At 40.4% G+C, this 21,346-nt stretch overlaps 1 protein-coding gene across 3 annotated transcripts in view; it reads left to right on the forward strand.

The window, feature by feature from the left end:
• The first annotated feature begins 4,271 nt into the window (after positions 1 to 4,271).
• The window catches only part of agmo (alkylglycerol monooxygenase), a 28,545-nt gene continuing 11,470 nt past the window's right edge, over positions 4,272 to 21,346 (forward strand). For 2 of the 3 annotated variants that reach the window (XM_080860510.1, XM_080860511.1), the window contains exons 1-4: positions 4,272 to 4,527; positions 8,119 to 8,249; positions 19,338 to 19,489; positions 20,017 to 20,120. In XM_080860510.1, the coding sequence (XP_080716636.1) occupies positions 4,408 to 4,527; positions 8,119 to 8,249; positions 19,338 to 19,489; positions 20,017 to 20,120 (507 nt within the window). In that variant the 5' untranslated portion in view covers positions 4,272 to 4,407. The remainder of the gene's footprint in view (positions 4,528 to 8,118; positions 8,250 to 19,337; positions 19,490 to 20,016; positions 20,121 to 21,346) is intronic. The other variant, XM_080860512.1, reaches the window with a different exon arrangement.

The following is a 21,346-nucleotide window of genomic DNA, read 5'->3' on the forward strand; positions in this document are numbered from 1 at the left end:
AAATTCTTGCAACACGTTGTGTCACTTTGTGTTCTCTTTATCTCAGTAACTATGCGGGAAGATAGGTGCCAGTCATGAGGTGAGACATCTTTGATGCTGAGGTCATTCATTGTGGCATTGTGTGAAATGTCTTAATGTCTGTAGACCTGTGGAAAAAGACAAAAATAACTGAAAAGCATTTTGTTTTAGAAGACTTTGATTTGAAGGCCATGGGGTGTAAGTAAGACAGGACAAAAAGACAGTGTGCTGGAACAAAGAAAGGGCTCAATCAAATTCTTGCAACACGTTGTGTCACTTTGTGTTCTCTTTATCTCAGTAACTATGCAGGAAGATAGGTGCCAGTCATGAGGTGAGACATCTTTGATGCTGAGGTCATTCATTGTGGCATTGTGTGAAATGTCTTAATGTCTGTAGACCTGTGGAAAAAGACAAAAATAACTGAAAAGCATTTTGTTTGAGAAGACTTTGATTTGAAGGCCATGGGGTGTAAGTAAGACAGGACAAGAAGACATAAAAAAGGTTATTGAAAAAGCAAAACAAACCTATATTTATTTAATTTTTGCTGTTTGCATACTTGTATTAGTCAAATCACAGCAAAAGGCATACAAATTTCGTAAAGCATGCCATTTTGCGAGTTTGAGCATTACCAAGAACACTTTGAGGAAGCATTACACAACCTGCACATACAGCTGTGGCACCTGTCGTAATTTGCAGAAGGAAGAGGAAAACCAGGGGCAGCCGTGGCCTACTGGTTAGGGTTTCGGGCTGGTAACCGGAGGGTGGCTGGTTCGATCCCGATCAGTAGGAAAAATGTGTGCGGGGGAAGTGGTAGAGCACTGCTCTCCCATGCCCACCCTTGAGCAGGCAACCTAACCCCAATCACTGCTCCCTGGGTGCTCAAAACCATCCCAATGCTGCGGGTTAGTGTGCATCACTGTGTGTAAAATAGCTCCGCAATGTCTCAATGATTGAGCTCAAGGTCATGCTCAATCATTGAGACGTCAGAAAATGGGAGGTAAACTATTTGGGTAGCTAAATCTAATAACTCTGATACTTCAGACTATCCATTGACAGCCTCCCTTTGTTGATCTTAAATAAAACCATAACTACTCAACGAATCCCCAAACTCAGAAACTTCTGAAAGACATTTCATTTTATAACAAAAGTTAAGAAAAGAAAAAGAGTGAACTGCAGTCAAGTTGTCATTGCTTGTGTCAAACCATTGTGAATTTGTCGTAACATTTAAACAGGAGACGACTTCAGTGGTTTCCTCAGATGAACAAAACTTTCGGAAGATCAATCACGCGCAATTCCAGGATGCTTTATTTTCATTGGTTGCTGGATTTAGGCCCAATCTCAATACTTCCCCTTACCCCTTATCTTCCCCCTTACCCTTGAAATTGCGCGTTCATGTGGGAGCTAGTGGTGTCTCAATACCCAATTTGATCAAGATTAAGGGATAACATTGAGGGCTATGTACCCCTTATTTTTAAGCTGATCTGAGAGCTCACTTGCTCCTCCAAGGGTTATCCCAGAGCACATAGCGAAACCAGTTCGGGAATTTTCAAAAAAACATGGCTGCTTGAAGCGAGGAATATTTTACATGAATAAAGCTATCTACACAACTTTTTATATGTTTATAATGACTCGGTTTGATCTGAAATGTTCTACGCGAACGATGCATAGTATTGTAGGTCTTAACTGAAGCTTTCAAATGGTAGTTTTAGGTTACAATTAGCGCGTATGCCACCACTTCATTGGATTATATGGTAGCTTGCTAGGACTAGCCTGACTCCATGCATGTGTACAGATAACTTTATTATCCACGAATTACGTTTGATATCTGTGAATGACAGCACTTGCTTTGGAGACATCGATCCGTGCTTTACATGTACCGTCCACAAAACAATTACGACAGTCTAGTTTTGTGCTCTATACAGTCGTATATATATTTGCAACCATAATTGAAACTTTTTTTAAATCGCTAGTTTCATAGCTCATACAGTCGCACATGTCTACAGATAACTTATCCGCGAATTCCGTTTGATATCTGTGAATGACAGCACTTGTTTGAAGACATCGCGACCTGTGCTTTACATGTACCATCCTGTATTATCCAGGGACGCCAAGTGACGTACCCGAAACCGAGTGGCGTCTCATTTCATAAGGGAAAGTTTTCAGCCCTTGGCCCTTACACTTGCAAGTGCTAGGGTTAAGACAAAGACAAAGCAAAAGGGGCAAGGGGAATAATCGAGATTCGGCCTAAATCTTACCCAGATACAACAGATACGTTTTTTTCTGATCGGCTATTCTGTAGCCAATTTCTTTTTTTTTATTGGCTGATAAGTGGCACCTCACGGCAGAACTGCAAGGTTTTCGGTGCGAGGTGCTTGATTCCTCCATGGTGAGCGCAGCGCGGCCAGGTCATGTTCAACATTTTTTAATTTTAAAGCCAATTCCCTGGCGTACTACAAACACGTACTACAAACACGTATCATATATTCATGGAGGTTACTGCATGTAAACCAGCAGATAATAATTTAAAAGAAATTCCTGCATTCAAATAATGTATTATGAAAGTTTGGATGAAATGGTCATTTATTATCACATAAGCATTTAATTATCACGGCAAACAATTACGCTTTACTGAACTGTAAGTAAAGTTAAAAAAAGTTAAAATAACTAAACCTGTAATTATTTCTTGTGAACGAATATCATTCACTTCTTACTAAACATAGACACTCGAAAGTGAACAAGGTTAATAAGTCCTTTCTGTTTCCTCTTCTGAGCATATGCAGGTTACGTGAAAAAATATCCAAAGACCCGTATCCGAAGACCCAGTCAAAATGAACGAAACATTTCGGTTTTCTCTAGCTTCCCATGCTGAGCCTATGCAGATCACGTGAAAAATGATCCAAATACTTGCATCCGGCAGATGACCTAATCGTTCACCTACCGACCGTGTCTTTGGATCAACGTTTCGTTCATCTGCCGGATATGGGTCTTTCGTTCAATGATTCGTTCTTTTGCCGGATATGGGTCTTTCGTTAAATGTTTCGTTCTTTCGCCAAACGTGTCTTTGGATCTATGATTCGTTCATCTGCCGGATATGGGTTTTTCGTTCAATGATTTGTTCTTTTGCCGGATATTGGTCTTTCGTTCAATGATTCGTTCTTTTGCCAACCGTGTCTTTGGATCTATGATTCGTTCATCTGCCGGATATGGGTCTTTGGATCCTTTTCCATGTGACCTGACAGAAAATATTTGTTCTTTTTCCGAGTCCGAATGGGTCTTAGGATACGGGTCTTTGGATCATTTTTCACGTGACCTGCATTCAACGAATCATTTCTGTTTCCTTGGCTTAGCCAATGCAACAGTCCCGATGCGCGGTCATGAACGAGAAAAAGAACAAATCTTTTTTTGAGAGGACTCGTTACTCTGGAGTCGTTGTAAGGATTCGTTCAAAATCAACGAATCGTTCACGAACGACACATCACTAATAGCCCAGGGGTTTTTTTCAGCGTGAGAAATACGATGTGTGGCGGGAGTGCATGACAAAAGACCGAAATGAGTGACTGTCACGCTCAATGCGTGACACATGAGAGCCCTGTATCCATTCTCAGATCCCATTCTTACCACCTTCAACAACCTGTTTGCTCTCTAAACTGGCTTTTATTGGTTGTGTCACACCATTTGATACAAGTTAAATCAATTTTGAGTAGTTGTGTTTAATCAATGACATTTGTCCTCTATTTGTATTTGATTGTTGCCACTTGTGTTTAGCAGTATGGATGACATGTGAATTGGAGTGCAGAATGTGTTTTGAGACTGATAATGTGTTAAGAGTCTTGCTGAAAAGTATAAGTGAGATCTGCAAATTGTGTTTTACCGTGTGAAATAGTTTAAGGTATTGACAACAGACTGCACAATTTGCTTCATGAGTTCAGGCAACTGAGAACTTTGTTCAGCCAATGGGTTTTAGTGTTTTAGCAATCGTACAAAACTGTAACATTACACGGGTTCAAGCAATTGGTTACAAAGGACTTGGGTTATATAATATGTGAACCTTATGCAACTCCGTCAACTTGAACCGACTTCCAGTTTTACGACACTTTATTGGCAGCATATCGCCAAGGTCAAAAACACGCCCATTGGCTAAGAGTTTAAAAGTGAGTGTAGTAATGTTTACATGCAGAAACACTACCGGTGGTCTTTCTCTAATTGTGGCTTAAAGATCTGCAATTAAACCGCACTGAAACCAGCATTTGTAATCCTTCTTCTGATTGTGAATTAGTTTATAATACTAAGAATTGGACACAACCGTGAGTTATATCTGGTACAGTTATACATTTCAACAACAACAATTTGCAGAGGTATAAGCACCCTGGAACAAGCTAGGCTTGAAGGATGCAGCAGACTAACAACTACGCACCCATGTTTCAAAACATTAGAACAATGTTTTACCTTCTTACACCAAACGAATCTTCTTATTCTCACGAAGACGAAGTGCCCCAGTATGTTCAGCAGGTGAGTTCAATCCGACCAGATTCTCGGTCCATACTATTAGGCTTTTCAAGCGGTATTCGGTGGCTGTGTTCATATTAAACTGTTTTCTTAAACTCCCGTTTGAGCCTGACGTCCCGTGACAATAGTCAGTCATGAGTCAGATCTCAGAGAGGACCCAATTCAACGACAATGGCAACCCCAGAGAAATGCTCATGACGGTGTCTCTTGTGTTGTTGCTGTTAAGTATTGTTTTGTATCTGGATGGTGGTCGTGGTGCACACTGCTGTGTCATAATACAGGTTGTTGTGTACGATTACCTGCATGTACCAGTGGGAGGGTTGGGCGCCAACCAATAGCGCAAGGAATTTGACATCTTCTCATGTATATAACTAAACGTCTGCTGTAGTCTTGATTGTTGTTGATCAGATGAACAGTTGTGGTAGTGGATTAAATCCAGAGGTGCTCATTATTATGAGCATACTTCCATTGAAAGTAATTAAGTGTTCATCTGATAAGATGTTGAGGCAGAACTATTAGAACTACTATAGGTGGTGAATATCTATACAAGTAGTTCATGCAATATCAATGCACCTTTACATTTAGAGAAAAGCCAAAATAGTCTAGAGACCACCAGAGGTTGGAAAGTTGCTGTAAGACTATTGTGTTCAGGGTTTCATGTTGAAATCTCCCAGCACTTTATCAGAGTTATTAAACACAGTGGGGGTACGGTAGGGGTCTGTATAGTGTCAAATGCACAGCTGGTTTTGTGGTTATCCACTCTGGGTGTACAAAACTTAGGCACTTATTTTAACTTAAATTTAGATTTGGGAGAAATAGTTATACTTTGATGGTAAATTATTGCTACTCTACCTCTTCCTGCTGGAACAGTGCCATGTGGCTATTATGTAGCATGTCTTCAAAGGGTTGGCTCATTATTTCTTGATTCTTTAGAAAATGATGTCAAGTTGATTATCAGTTAATTGACATGCAGCTTTTTCTCTGCCGTGGTTGTTAGAGATTTCTAAATACAATTCTTGGGTTTATTGCCAAATAAAGTGTTCTCGTATGTGCAATAGATTCTGATTTCTGTTTTTTTTTTTAAATTTGCTTCAGCTTCTATTTTTCATTATCAATGAGTTTAGTGAATTTGATTGAGATCAGCCATTCACAAATATTGATTGCTGGAATGTGACTGACCATTTTGTTGAGCGAGCCAATGATAAGGCACTATAAGACGTCAGCAAATGTGGCCAACTAAACACTTATACTAAAAGCGCATTGGATTAGAATTGCAGGCTGCGCCTTTAAGCATACTTGAGATGTTGCAATATTTTGGTTGCCTCCTATAGACTCTTTTAGTCCTAAGACTCTCAAAATATCTGTGAAAATGCAAATATGTGTATTATACAGGGTTCCCACGGGTCATGGAATTTCTGGAATATCATGGAATTTCATAAAAGTTTTTCCAGACCTGGAAAGTCATGGAATTTGACCATTTTGCATGCACAGTCCTGGAATATCATGGAATTTTCTTAACAGTTGTGTAGATTAATTATTTTTTTTTAATTTACCTTGCGCTTACAGGGCAAACGGAATGTATTAACTCTCTCTCTCAGTACTCCCCTGCTCACAGCTCAGAGAGGGCAACAAAATCTTGCAACTTTGTATGAAAACTGCAAAATAGATCAAAATGCGAGAAGGCAAAGAGGATGAATGACACGTGACAGTGCTATTTATAGCATGAGACACATCATACATGACGGTTGGAATAATGACTTGATCCACTCTAGGCGTTAAGGATGGAGTCATAGGCTATGCCACCTCTGGCAGTCCGGAGGAATAACATATAGGCCTACTTCATAAACCATGCTATCTGCAGTAGTCCTCAGAGTTTCAGTACTGTCTTCAAAGCTTTATGTTGCATTCTTCATAATGCATGCAAACTCCTCTTTGTGGTTCCTTGTTAGGGCTGGGCAACGATAAAAAAAATGTAATCGCGATTAATCGCATTATTTCCCTGATTAATCGTTATTTAATCGCATTTTTATACGCAAATCCCAAAAATTAATTAAAAAGTAGTGTATAGCGGTATATTAAATGTACTGCCATATGAACTAAAGTGCCATTACATTGGTTGTGCAAACAAACACTTAACATCAGTATTTTTATATAGTAGCAGTTAAATAAAATAAATAATTTGTGTTAATTTCAATTTAAACAATTGTATCAAACAGAAAACTAAAGCTTAGTGTGGTGAAGCACCAAAAATGTGATTACATTTACGTAAACCAGAAACATAGAAGGAAGTTAGCCAAGGTGTATTTAATTGTAAAGACATTTTTTATTTTCTAACATAGCTCTTCCCTTTGTAAAGTCCTACAGAAGGCTTTGAACAAGATTGACAGTTCAATCAGATTAACTCAACCAACAGCAAACTCGGTAACCACAATTACCTCGGAGTTAAAGTGCATTCTATCGATGAGAAGTGGGCGCTGCATTCACATGCTTTGAAAACTGAGGAGAGACATTATGCTGAAACGTGCGCGGGACACTTTATGGTGGAATGTGTCCAATAAAGTCACCACACTTAACATAGATGTTGCACGAAATATGATCGCTGCTGTAAGACAACTACCCCATCATGTCCCCTGCTTTGCGCACAGTCTCCAGCGTTCTGTCACAGTATCTCTGCATAACAGTGCGTTTGACAATCTCTTGGCCAAGTGCAGAAAGGTTGTGAGGTACTTAAAACACAGTCCAGCAAGTGTAGCAGAATTGGAGCAACAACAAGTTGCACATGGACAGAAGAAGGAGTCGCTTATGCAAGACGTTCAAACCAGATGGAATTCTACCCTGGACATGACAATTTTTGCAGTTCTCTCCTCTTCATACAACTCGTGTATTCTCCGTGTGATGGTGACCGTCTTTAAGAACTTTAAATTGAAAATGCCCATGTAAAATCTCCGTACCCGTCTCCATGTTTGTTTAACCATAGTGTTTGTTTTACCGCGAATTATTTCCTTTTCCGGTTCCACAGCAGTCACCGGCAAAGTTTTTCAAAATAAAAGCCTTTTAGAATAATAAAATAAATAATAAAACCTGCGCTAACGCGCGTTAAAATAATTGTCGGCGTTAAATGATTGATGGATTAACGCAAGATTAACGCATTCATTTGCCCAGCCCTATTCCTTGTACATCTGTTGGGATGTTGGTGGTACAGTGGTAAGCGTCACTGCCATCTAATTTGTCTACCGAGTTTGATTCCTGACCACTATTGAATACCTGATCATAAATACATGGTGCCAAAATCTAAATATTTTCTGTCAATTTTAACAGTTTAGAGAAATTAACATTTTTCCCAGAATGTGGCTGGCATTGGAACCAAAGTAGTTTAACTTAGCATTGTTCAGGGCTAGTTCCATTTTTAGGTTGCATAATTTATGTGATTATTTCAGTTGCATCATCCAGTGGGGGCAGATGATATCTTAGACACTCAAAAAGATTCTAAATTACTTTTCAGGGTAAGCTTTACGACAGCACATAGGCTTTTTTAAACATGTGTATTGAACAACTTGATATTTAGCTTGTGACATCTATCTCTTCATCTTCCAGGCAACTCCATGTTTCATCAGCCTGATACTGCTTGAACTGCTGGTGGGCTGGCTGAGGACAGGAGGTCTGATCACCAGCCTTAATGATGAAGTCACATCAGTCTCGGCTGGCATGGTGTCACGTCTGCCACAGTATGGGTTCTTTTACTAATGTATAACCTCTGAAATGAAACTACATTCTACACTTACTGTGCCCTGCTGGGAGAGGTGTGTCCTGTCAGTGGCATACAGGAAGGCTTTTTGTGTAGTTATGCTACATAGCAGAGATAACATATACCCACCAATGGAATAAGGAGAGATAGCCCTTTAAAAGGAGATGAAAACACAATAGTGCAACGTCATCTGTCATCTGTCATCTGTTCATAAATTATAATACATTTACTGATAAATTACCGTATCAAGGCTAAAGACATTCCTCTTTAGTGCATCCTATAGCCAAAAGTAATTGCGTCGACAAACCCATCACCTGCTGTGCCAGCCACCCAGACATATCTGAACACAAATAATGTTCTACGGCATGTCGTATGTCGTATGTCGTACGGCATACGGCGCGTGTTGCGACTGTCACCAGCCAAATGGACTGCACTCTGCCCTGCAACCCTAACAAAGCTTACGACTAAAATCTCCACATACCAAATCAAACAAAATGCTCAATGCCAGCAAAACTAAAACACATCTAAAGACATGGAATACCCCACTCATCAACAAAACTGGGCTATAGACAGCGTATGTTGTACCGTGGCCAGGAGCCGAACTCAATCACTCATGTGCCAGCTCGGACAAAGAAAGGTGTGCTGAGAGCTTCTTTGTGAGTGTGGTTTGGGTTGATTGATTCGTCACTTCCTGTACAGCATTCGGCGCGTGTTGCGACTGTCACCAGCCTGTGTACCCTGCAACCCTAAACAAAGCTTACGACTAAAATCCCAATATGTACTAAACCAAACAAAATGCTAAATGCCAGCATAACTAAACATATACATTATTGCCACCACTGAAATGTTTCTCTGTCCCTTCATCCCTTACCCCTGTAACAGTAACCCTATGAGAAGAGTAAACTGGTCTTGCCTGTATCATGTATTTACCACCGGATGTCTGTATACATACTATGTCCCGCGACCAAATGCTGGCTGTGTCCAACCCCTGTTGTTTCCCTTCCCCTTCTGCCACATAACCCTCCCCCTTCCCCCCTTCCTATCTCCACCCGGCCGACCTCAAGCAGATGGGTCCCCCCTTATGTGCCGTGGTTCTGCTTAAGGTTTCTTTCTGCCTAACAGGGAGTTTTATCTTGCCCCTGTTGCCATTGTGCATGCACTAAGGGGGGTTAGGCTTTGGGCTCTGTTAAGCTCCTAGAGGCAATTATATTGTTATGGCGCTATATATATAAAATTTAATTGAATTGAATTGATAACTGTAGTGAGTTGCGGCCATTCCGCCATTCAGTATTTGACCCCATAATACATCAACACAATCAGAATCAGAATCATGTTTATTGGCCAAGTACACTTTCATATACAAGGAATTTGTTCTGGGTTTAGTTGCTCTCAATGTACTTAAACTGAAAATATACAGTATATCACAACAGTTTAGGATCAATTAAATAAATATAATATATAATATAATAATAAAATCAAATAATTTGTCAACTGTTCCTTAGAGTGACGGAAAGGGGGAAAAAACTGTTCCTGTGTCTGGTGGTTTTGGTGTGCAGAGATCTGAAGCGCCTGCCAGAGGGGAGGAGCTGGAACAGATTATGTCCAGGGTGCAATAAGGGGTCTGCAATGATTTTCCCTGCCCGTTTTCTGGCTCTGGAGGTGTACAGGTCCTGAGCTGGCGCAGGAAGTACATCCTCTGCTGGGCCTTTTTGATGACTGATTTTATGTTAGGCTCCCACTTCAGGTTCTGGGAGATTGTGGAACCCAGAAACCTGAAGGATTCCACAGCAGACACAGTACTGTTCAATATGGTGAGGGGGGGGCTCCTCCTGAAGTCCCCTATCATCTCCACAGTTTTGAGCGAGTTCAACTCCAGGTTGTAGCGATTGCACCACAGGGCAAGCTGCTCAACTTCCCTCCTGTATGTAGACTCATCTCCATTTCGGATGAGGCGATGATTGTTGTATCGTCTGCAAATTTCAGGAGCTGAACAGACGGGTCTCCTGAGGTGCAGTCATTTGTGTACAGAGAAAAGTTGCAGTGGGGAAATACGCATCCCTGGGGGGCACCAGTGCTGACTGTCCGGGTGCTGGATGTAATTTCTCCCAGCCTCACCTGTTGCTTCCTGTCTGAGCTGGGTGAGGTTTGGCGAGGAGGGCTTCTGGCATGATGGTGTTAAACGCCGAGCTGAAGTCCACAAACAGCATCCTTGCATACATCCCTGGGGAGTCGAGCTGTTGCAGGATGTAGTGCAGTCCCATGTTTACTGCGTCTTCCACTGACCTATTAGCCCTGTAGGCAAACTGCAGAGGGTCCAGGAGGGGGCCTGTGATGACCTTCAGGTGGGACAACACCAGGCCTGGAGCCTTCTTGATCTTCTGTTTCTGAAAGAGCTGACACACATCTTCTTCACTGATCGTCAGTGCCAGGGGGGAGTAAGGAGGGAGTGGGGAGGGAGGTGATAGCAGGGGGTGCAGTTTGTTGGGTGAAGTCTGTGTTGGAGCGTGGGGTGATCAAACCTGCAGTAAAAGTCATTCAGATCGTCGGCTAGTTGAGGGGTCACTGCAGTGTGGGGGGACGGTTTCCTGTAGTTGGTGATGTCCTGCAGGCTTCGCCACACTGACGCAGGATCGTTAGATGAGAACTAGTTTTTAAGCTTCTCTTTTCTCCTCTTTGCTACTATGATCTCCTTTGTCAGTGTGTTCTTGGCCTGATTGTATAGGATCCTGTCCCCACTCCTGTGGGCCTCCTCTTTGGCCTTTCGAAGCTTTGCCGAAAACCACGGTTTATTATTATTGAAGGTGGGGAACGTTTTGGTGGGAACACACACGTCCTCACAAAAACTGATGTAAGATGTCGAAGTGTCAGTAAGTTCGTCCAGCTCTGTAGATGTAGCCTCAAAAACACTCCAGTCAGTGCAGTTAAAGTAGGCCTGTAGCTCCAGCTTTGACTTGTTGGTCCATTTTCTCACTGTCTTGACTATAGGCTTTGCATATTTGAATTTCTGCCTGTAGGTTGGGAGCAGATGGACCAGGCAGTGATCAGAGAGTCCCAAAGCTGCACGGGGAACAGAGTGATATGTGTCCTTTAAAACTGTGTAGCAGTGGTCCAGTGTGTTTTTGTCTCTGGTGGGACACTTAATCTGCTGCCTGAATTTTGACAGTTCGTTGCTGAGGTTTGCTTTGTTAACATCCCCAAGGATAATGAGAAAGGAGTCTGGATATTTTCTCTCCATGCTGGTTATCTGGTCAGCCAGGTGCTGTAGCGCCTCGCTAACGTTGGCCTGAGGTGGAATGTAGACACCGACCAGAATGAAGGAGGAAAACTCCCGCGATGAATAAAACGGTCTGCAGTTGATGAAAATAGTATCTAGGTGTGGAGTGCATATTATATTTAACACTGTGACATCTGTACACCAACCTTTGTTTATGTACAAACACTCGTCCAAGCTCCACAGAGAGCTGCAGCCCCTCCGACCAAAATCTCTAAAAAGGATTATGGGTGTGTAAAGACCGGTGAAGAAGTTTGTGGAGTGGACTGTTGGATATTTAGTAGGTCTTCTCTGGTGAAAGTGATAGTTAAGGGAGTACTGAAAAACGCATTTGTTGTCATCTCCATGGCAACAAGCTGAAACGGGCACCACTGACACAGTACTCCTCCGACCAAAATATCTTTACAAAAAAAAGTTTCTACGTGTGGAAACACCGGTAAAAAATGTTGTATAGTGGACACTCGAGAATACAATAGTTCTTCCCTGGTTAAAATGGCAGGAAAGGGAGAACTGAAGACACAAATAAAAAAAAAAAACAGAAAAAGTACAAGAGAGCGAAATGGTCAACAATGGTCATGTAGTAAAACAAAGTAGTTTTAACTATCAAATGGCTAGACTAATTTCCTTTTTTTTAATAATTATTACTACATATTTCACCTACTCACTTACAACCCAACCGCCAAAGGATTTGGGGTACCATTCTTTAGAACCATAATATAAAAGACACTCACACGTGAAAAAATATGTGTATACAGAGCTTTGGAAAAAATTAAGAGACCACTCCAACTATGTGTGTTGCAGCCATTTCATTCCAGTGTCTGTTGAATTCCAATACAGGCACACATGATTCTACTTAATAAGGTACTGATAAGTTGATCACCTGAACCAAATCTAATTTAATGAAGTAAAGTATAAAAACCAGTACTGTGGCCATCACTATCCTCTTGCAATAGGACCAGCTAGATGGCAGAAACAGTGCTAGTAGTCATTGGAATCAAAAAAGTGTCTATTGACCATGCCAAAAGAGTTAAAAAGAAAAGTTTTGAGTGAGGAAAAGAGGGGTTCAACTCTGGTTTTACTGGCAGAGGGATACAGTGAGCATCCGGTTGCTTCCATCCTTAAAATCTCAAAGACGGCGGTTCATAAGAAGGTTATGTTCATAAGAACACTGTCAAGCAGCAGATATTAGAGACAACAAAGCTACAGACCGGTAGAGGACGAAAGCGACTCTCCACTCACTGGGATGAACGCCGAACTCATTCGAATGTCACTCAACAACCGGCAAAGCTAGAAAAAAGCCCTTCATCAACGAGAGGCAAGCAAGAGGTTGTGGTTTGTGGGTTGGACTAAAGTAAGGTCTGATGAGTCCAATTTTAAGCTTTGCCCAACACCTAGTCGTCTAATGGGAAGATGGAGACCTGGAGAGGCCTACAAGCCACAGTGTCTGGCACCTACTGTGATATTTCGGTGGTGGAGGATCGGTGGTGATCTGGGGGTGCTTCATCAAGGCTGGAATCCGGCAGATTTGTCTTTGTGAAGAATCAAGCCAAGTTCAAAGTTGTCCTGGGTGAAAACTTGCTTCCTACTGCTCTGACAATAATGTTCCCCAACTCTGAGGAGTGTTTTTTCGAGCAGGATAATGCTCCATGCCACACAGCCAGGTCAGTGAAGGTGTGGATGAAGGACCACCAGATCAGGACCCTGTCATGGCCAGCCCTATCTCCAGACCTGAATCCCATTGAAAACCTCTGGAATGTGATCAAGAGGAAGATGGATGGTCACAAGCCATCAAGCAAAGCCGAGCTGCTTGAATCTTTGCGCCAGGAACAGCAATGTGAAAGACTGAAGGAGAGCATGCCAAGACACATGAAAGCTTTGTAAATCAAGGTTATTCCAAATATTGTCTCCATGTGTAAGAGACAGGCTGGGGGGGGGGGGGGGCATGCTTCTTCCTCCCCCCCACACCTCCCTGGAGCTGTTGGCCTGTGGCTTGCCCTCTACTTTGTCCTTATAGCGGTCCTTGGCCGCTCTCAACTCCTTCTTCAGCTCCTTTTGAACAGCTTTGGCCCCCTCAGTGTCCCTTGTCATGAAAGCCCTTTTCTTCCTGTCCAACAGGGCTTTAATATCCCCATTGATCCAGGGCTTGTTATTTGGAAAGCAGCGTACCTTTTTGGTTGGTACAATCCTCTCCTCACAGAACCTGATGTAGTCCGTAATACAATGTGAGAGTCCATCGATGTCCTCACCGTGGACCCTCTCAAACAGGTCCCAGTCTGTTGTTACATAGCAGTCCCTCAACTCCTCCTCAATGGAGCTGTAACATTGGCATACAGCAGGTCCAGGGTCTTGTTCTCTCTTGTACTACAGGTCACATACTGGGTGAAGTTTGTCAGAGTTTTTAACTTTTTCACATGGTTAAAATCTCCATTTACCATGATGAATGCGTTAGGGTGCTTTGTCTGTAATCCCGCGACAGTGGAGTGGATGACATCACTGGTGTGCACTGCTGCGGCACTTGGAGGAATGTAAACAATGACAGCGATGGCATGTGAGAATTCTCGTGGCATGTAGTACGGCCTCAAACTCACAGCCAACAGTTCAAAGTCCGGAGAACAGATACGTTCTTTTACAGTTATATGCCTAGGATTACACCATCTGGAGTTAACAAACACCCCAGATAGCAGGGAGAGGTTGGCCCAATGTTGTCACAGTTACGTCACATGCCAACGATGGGCCAACGTACTTTGGCCGTCGTGGACACGTTGGGCCAACGTTAGCAAATAGGAGTGAGAGTGGGGTTTTGGTTGGCTTATAACCAATTGCCAACGTTGGTTTAACCAATTACCAACGTTGGCTTATAAACAATTGCCAACTTTAGCTTATTTTTTGTGAAACCAAAGCTTTTTTTTATTTTTCGCTTTCTATAATTTTACAGAAGTCCACCCGATGTCTATTTAATGTCATAATTAAATATCTAAAATCAGGATAAGGTGTTACAATGTCCCATAATCCAAGGACGATCATACTTCTTGCCACCACATTTAATGCATCCAAAAACTTAAACCAACCTAGCCTAGGCACGGCCATAAGGAATTAAAACAGACAGCAGTTACCTACAGGTCACAATCATTTATTGTAGGCTACAAGCAAGCAATTGCTGTTGTTGTTGGGTTTTTTCTTTAGCTTAAACAAGCTACTCAAACAGGCTGCCACTTGCGGCGCCATGGCAACTAATTTGTTATTACAGTGCATGAAATGCCCTGTATTGTTATTCCTAGGCTTCTTCTTCTTATTACAGTGCATGAAATGCCCTGTATTGTTATTCCTAGGCTTCTTCTTCTTCTTCTTCTTCTTCTTCTTCTTATTCTTGTTACCTTTTTCTGCGATTAATTCAGCCCGAACCGCTTAACGTAGAAACTTCATTCAAACTTAGTCGCGTAGGTCTTGTAAACGACACTTATGCTATGTATTTTTCACTTTTCTAAACTTTATACTTTTTAAGATATTAAAGAAAAACGAATATAAATTTCTCCCATTGACTTACATTGGGCCATTATGACATCATAATAGGGTCTTTAAACTGGCTTGCACCTGTGCTTTACTGACACCTGTGCCAAATCAAAGGAACCTCTTGTCTCTCTGTCCCGCTCAATTTAACTGTAACTAGGAACATTAAGACACCATCCATTCTCTATTTTTTTTTCTCTCCATCTCTCCATCTTTCTCTCTCAGTCAACTTTCTCTCACACTCAATCTCTCTTCTTCACTCCATTTTTATCTCCTTTTTTCAATATTTTCACTCTCTCTTTATCTCTTCATCCAGAGCCACTCTTGTTCACTCTTCTTTCCTTCTTCCACTCTTCTTTCCTTTCTTATTTTCTTCTTCCATTTTTCTTTCCTTCTTCCACTCTTCTTGCCTTTCTTTTTTCCTTCATCCACTCTTCTTTCCTTCTTCCACTTTTCTTTCCTTTCTTCACTCTTCTTTCCTTCTTACACTCTTCTTTCCTTTATTCTTTCCTTCTTTCACTCTTCTTTCTTTTCTTATTTCCTTCTTACACTCTTCTTTCCTTCCTTCACTCTTCTTTCCTTTCTTCTTTCATTATTTCACTCTTCTTTCTTTTCTTCTTTCCTTCTTCCACTCTTCTTTCCTTTCTTCACTCTTCTTTCTTTTCTTCTTTCCTTCTTTCACTCTTCTTTCCTTTCTTATTTTCTTCTTCCATTTTTCTTTCCTTCTTCCACTCTTCTTGCCTTTCTTTTTTCCTTCATCCACTCTTCTTTCCTTCTTCCACTTTTCTTTCCTTTCTTCACTCTTCTTTCCTTCTTACACTCTTCTTTCCTTTATTCTTTCCTTCTTTCACTCTTCTTTCTTTTCTTATTTCCTTCTTCCACTCTTCTTTCTTTTCTTCTTTCCTTCTTCCACTCTTCTTTCCTTTCTTCACTCTTCTTTCTCTTCTTCTTTCCTTCTTTCACTCTTCTTTCCTTTCTTCTTTCCTTCTTCCACTCTTCTCTCCTTTCTTCACTCTTCTTTCCTTTTGTCTTTCCTTCTTCCACTCTTCTTTCCTTTCTTCTTTCCTTCTTTCACTCTTCTTTCTTTTCTTCTTCCTTTCTTAACCTTTGCATTTCATGCACTGGTATTTCCTTCAGGAAATGCATTTTCTAGTTATTCTTCTCACCTTTTTCTGCGATTAATTCAGCCCGAACCGCTTAACGTAGAAACTTAATTCAAACTTTGTCGCGTAGGTCTTGTAAAGGACACTTATGCTATGTATTTTTCACTTTTCTAAACTTTATACTTTTTAAAATATTAAATAACAACGAATCTAAATTTTCCCATTGACTTACATTGGGCCATTATGACATCATAATAGGGTCTTTAAACTGGCTTGCACCTCTGCTTCACTGACACCTGCGCCAAATCCAAGGAACCTCTTCTCTGTCCCTCTCAATTTAACTGTAACTATGAACATTAAGACACCTTCCATTCTCTACTTTTTTCTCTCTCCATCTCTCCATCTTTCTCTCTATCCCTCTCAGTCTACTTTCTCTCACACTCAATCTCTCCTCTTCACTCCATTTTTATCTCCTTTTTTCAATATTTTCACTCTCTTTTTCTCTTTCACTCTTGTTCACTCTTCTTTCCTTCTTCCACTCTTCTTTCCTTCTTTCACTTTTCTTTCCTTTCTTCACTCTCCTTTCTTCTTTCCTTCTTTCACTCTTCTTTCCTTCTTCAACTATGATCTCCTTCTTTCACTCTTCTTTCCTTTCTTCACTCTTCTTTCTTTTCTTCTTCCACTCTTCTTTCCTTTCCTCACTCTTCTTTATTTTCTTCTTTCCTTCTTTCACTCTTCTTTCCTTCTTCCTCTCTTCTCTCCTTTCTTCACTCTTCTTTCCTTTCTTTTTTCCTTCTTCCACTCTTCTTTCCTTTCTTCTTTCCTTCTTTCACTCTTCTTTCTTTTCTTCTTCCTTTCCTAACTTTTGCATTTCATGCACTGGTATTTCCTTCAGGAAATGCATTTTCTAGTTGAATATTGCCGGTCCTGTCTGTTGTACTGGCTGATCTTAAAATACGATCAACTGGCTAAGTAACACTATGAAATAGACTATTTACAAATAGGTTTAGCAACATACTTTCATAGACAAATAATAAAGTACAGTAGAAAAATTAAAATCACGAAAAGTGGGGGGGAAAAGTAGAAATACGGAGAGCTGCTTTAACAGGCTGCCACTCGCGGTGAATATCACTTTATCATCATCATTGTTTATTCAGGGAGAATTGACTGAGCACAGGACTCTTTTGCAGCAATGCCCTGACTGAGGCTACAGAATAGGAAGAACAATACATAAACAAACCATAACAAGACAAAACAGACAAAATAAATAAACAAAACACATTATAAAACTCAGAAATTAAGTATAAAAAATATAACAAAGTAAAAAACAACAGCAACAGCATTGAGGCACATCCTTAGCATCTATAAAAGCCTCTTAGATTGGCTAACAGACAAATACTTTGTTAGTTTCTGTGGGTACCACAGTTTCAAATCCACTTGAATAGTGTTCCATTTATTGGAAGCCAAAACTTGAAGCTATTTTACCTAAATTATATTAGTTTTTGTAAGGGGGATTTCAAGGGAGATGAATATGTTATCATCATGAGATAGTGAGGTAATAATAACACATGAGTATACTGATATTGTTTTTTATTACCATGTGACTATAATGCACCCGGGCCGGCAGAGTTAGTTAAGGTTCTGTTACTTAACTTGTTGTATGTTGTATTCTGTTCATTTCTACGATATAGTTTATACTAATTCTACCCTCTGATTCCAGTTTCTTTATTGTGTGGACATTCATTCCTTCCAAGGCTCTGTAGTTATATGTATAACCATCTGATACTAGCTCAGAGTTAAGCCTATTCATCTATCAAACTAAACCTACCTTGGAGTGTTACAATAGCCAGTATCATTTTATTCCATGTGTCCATCCAGGCAAATTGGTGGATCCAAATGTTCCAAACGTTATTTGTAATTTCTTTGTAATCATCCAAAATAATGTGTAAAGTGTATGTGTATTTTTCCAAGAAGGCCACTGACTGGTCTATACGTGTGATTCATTGAGTGGGCAGCACACCTTGGTGCTATATAAATAAAGTTTATTATTATTATTATTATTATTATTGTATTAAGTGGGCCGTCTGACAGTATCTCTCTGGCCACTTTTTCCCCCCAGTTGCCCCGGGTATGATGTAACATAGCTTAACAGGACGCATGACGTGTCCAGTAACAACGAAGGGAAGTCAAAACCAACAATATTTGTTGACTGCTCTTGAAAGTATTGGGTTACAAAAGCAAAAGCATAAGTCATCACATAAAAAATAATTCAGTGTTAGTGCAGGAAGCGAACATTCACACTGTGAAACCTATGAAAAGTGACAGTGGTATATAGAAATACAGACCGCCAGGGACGTGCACAGGAGTTTTGAAGGGCAGTTGCTCTGCCTTGGAAATAAGAGGCAACACGTTCATTTTTGGACAAGGCACCCCTGTGTAGGAGGGATACAACACAGTATTAGATTAGCATCTAAGCTTTCTACCTTACATGGGACCTGTCAGGGAATGGCTTACCAAACCCCAAATAAAGTAAATGTCATTGAAGAATATGAATAGGTAGATGTAAACTAACTTACTATTATAACTATTATTAAAAGCAATAGTCTATTACTACTATTATCACTATTATTATAAGCAATAGTCTATGACTACTATTATTATAAGCAATAGTCTTGCTAACAGCACAGCTTCACTGCTTGGCCCTCAATAAGAAAAGGTCCAGAGACTCAGGGTGCCATGCCAGCATTACACCTGATAAGCCTTGCAGGTTTTATGACAATTTACCGACATTTAATGACATCAAAGCCTAATAGAAAATCTTTGACAGAAGACAGATCAGATCTAATCCTTGGTATAAAGCAGGAAGGATTGACTTTCATGCTTGCCAAAAGACAGGTAACCTTCTAGCATTGTTGTCATATTTGAGGGTTTTTTTTTATACCATTTCGGTCACATGCTGGCTTCTGGGGATTTCTATAAAGTGCTTTGAGATTGTACTCTTAAGTAGTAATGTTGTACAATAAAGACACAAATATGCCATCAAAACAGTTTTAGGAGTCATTGAAATGGCATAAAGTTGAAAATGCAGTGAGCGTTTAGGATTTTTCTAATTTGTGGTAGTAAGGACATATGAAAGGTCACCAATTTATTGGCTCTACAATTATTTGTCTTTATTTATTTTTCATAGACTTTTTGTCAGAGGGTTGGAGCTCTCCTCTTATGTGTACTTCTGGGATAACTACCGCATAGTTGAGTTACCCTGGGACTCCGCCTGGACATGGTGGCTCGCCTTTTTTGGTGTCGACTTCTGTTACTATTGGGTTCATCGTTGTGCTCATGGTAAGTCCAGTATATGACTGATAATCAGTCCGGATGTTACCAGAACCAGTTTGTCTATAGGAGCAAAACTTTCAATGTATGTCTCAACTGAAGTTTTAAGATGATTAAAGTGATAATGTAACCAGTATTGTGTAGAAGAGTATGTCTGAAGATCATGTCTCACTCACTCCCCCCTCCTATTTCACTGTTTTGTATTTTGTGTAATTTTGCAATTTGTGTGTAGAGGTTCAGAAACGTTTGTAAGCAATCATAAAGAACCGTACTTCAATTCCTAAATTATTGGAAGAACATGTGTCATTTCAATTCATACATTTCTGAAGAAGTGCTAATTGTTCCATGAACCAAGGACCCAAAATAGGGTTGTCACTACCACTTCGATGGGGGAACATTTTTCTCATGGGGACAGATATTAACTTGGTCTTGTTTAGGCTCATGTGCTAATATTAACAATGTAATTTCCATTCATCAAACGTTTTTGGGTTCTTAAACACACTGACATGGTGCCTTTTTTTGTTTTACTTCTGCAGAACTCAACATCCTCTGGGCGGCACATCAAGTCCACCACAGTTCTGAGAACTATAACCTCTCCACTGCCTTGAGGCAGTCAGTTACACAGCAATGTGCATCATGGGTAAGCTCACTTCCCTTCTGTTTGTGTCCCTGTGCTGATATACAATGGAAAATGATGCCTAACATGAGTTTACAATAACCATGAATACTTTATGTATTTTGTATGTATATATTGTATATGTGTATGTATATAGTTAATGCCTTTTTTACGTTGTTTAGCCATTAACACTCTGGCAGGGGGACTGCCAACGGAAACTAGCCTTTTGGCTACAATTGGGTGCATTTACATTTTAATGTTTATTAATGTACACTGTCCCTCTTCAACAAATAAACTTAAACTGAAACTGAATAGATGGATAGATGGTCAAGTAGATGGATACTTTATTAATGCCAAGCAGCCTAATCAAATGTGGCTTGTGTTTGAATGTCATAAACACAACCGTTTTGAAATTATGCGTCAACAACATTTTAAGTCTTGGCTTGTAATGACTTTATGGCCAATATCTTGTGATGCAAATTTTCAAACCTAATGAAAAGTGACACCCTCATCATTTGAACCACACCACATTTTGTGAAATTTTGCCAACCAAATTTCAGCAGTCAATATTTTCAAATCAGGCAGCCACTAAATGCCAAGCATGCATCAATGTGAGGAGGTTACAACACATGCAGACATCTCTAGGGTGCCTTAATGATACTTGTATGCAACGCATGCATCAGTGGCATGTCAGGGCCTTTTAACTCTTTTAATTCTTATGAGATTATGCTATTCAAATGTGGGGCGGTCATATCCCGATACCACTCCCCAACTCTTCTCCCCAGCTAATTTCCTGAAAAACCTTCACTACCCTATCTGATTAAAGGCAAAAAGCCCAAAGAATAAATCTTACACCGAATAAAAAAGTTACACAGCCTATGAAGGCCATTTTGCATGCTAGTAGTGACAAATGGATTCAGAGTGGCAAGTAAAGTGATTCAAATGTCAGAGGCACATTAGTCATATGCCTCTGCTGTGTACAGTAATTTTTTCCTATCCAAACTTAGTCTGAAGCACACTTTTTTCTCTCTTTGTATAAACCAAATTCACCATGACTGTAACAGTGTGTAGGCAAGTTATTCAATATTATTAAGTTGATGAAGTTAAGCCTATTTTTCTGGAGTATCATATGTAAGATTCATACGCTGCACAAGCTATACAGCTGTAAGATTCACACAAGTAGGCCAATATAGTATTTGGCCACATTCGCTTATATTTCTTAATGTGCGAATTAGCTCACTCAACAAATG

Source organism: Sprattus sprattus (assembly GCF_963457725.1).
Source record: "Sprattus sprattus genome assembly, chromosome: 2".
Lineage (NCBI taxonomy): Eukaryota > Metazoa > Chordata > Actinopteri > Clupeiformes > Clupeidae > Sprattus > Sprattus sprattus.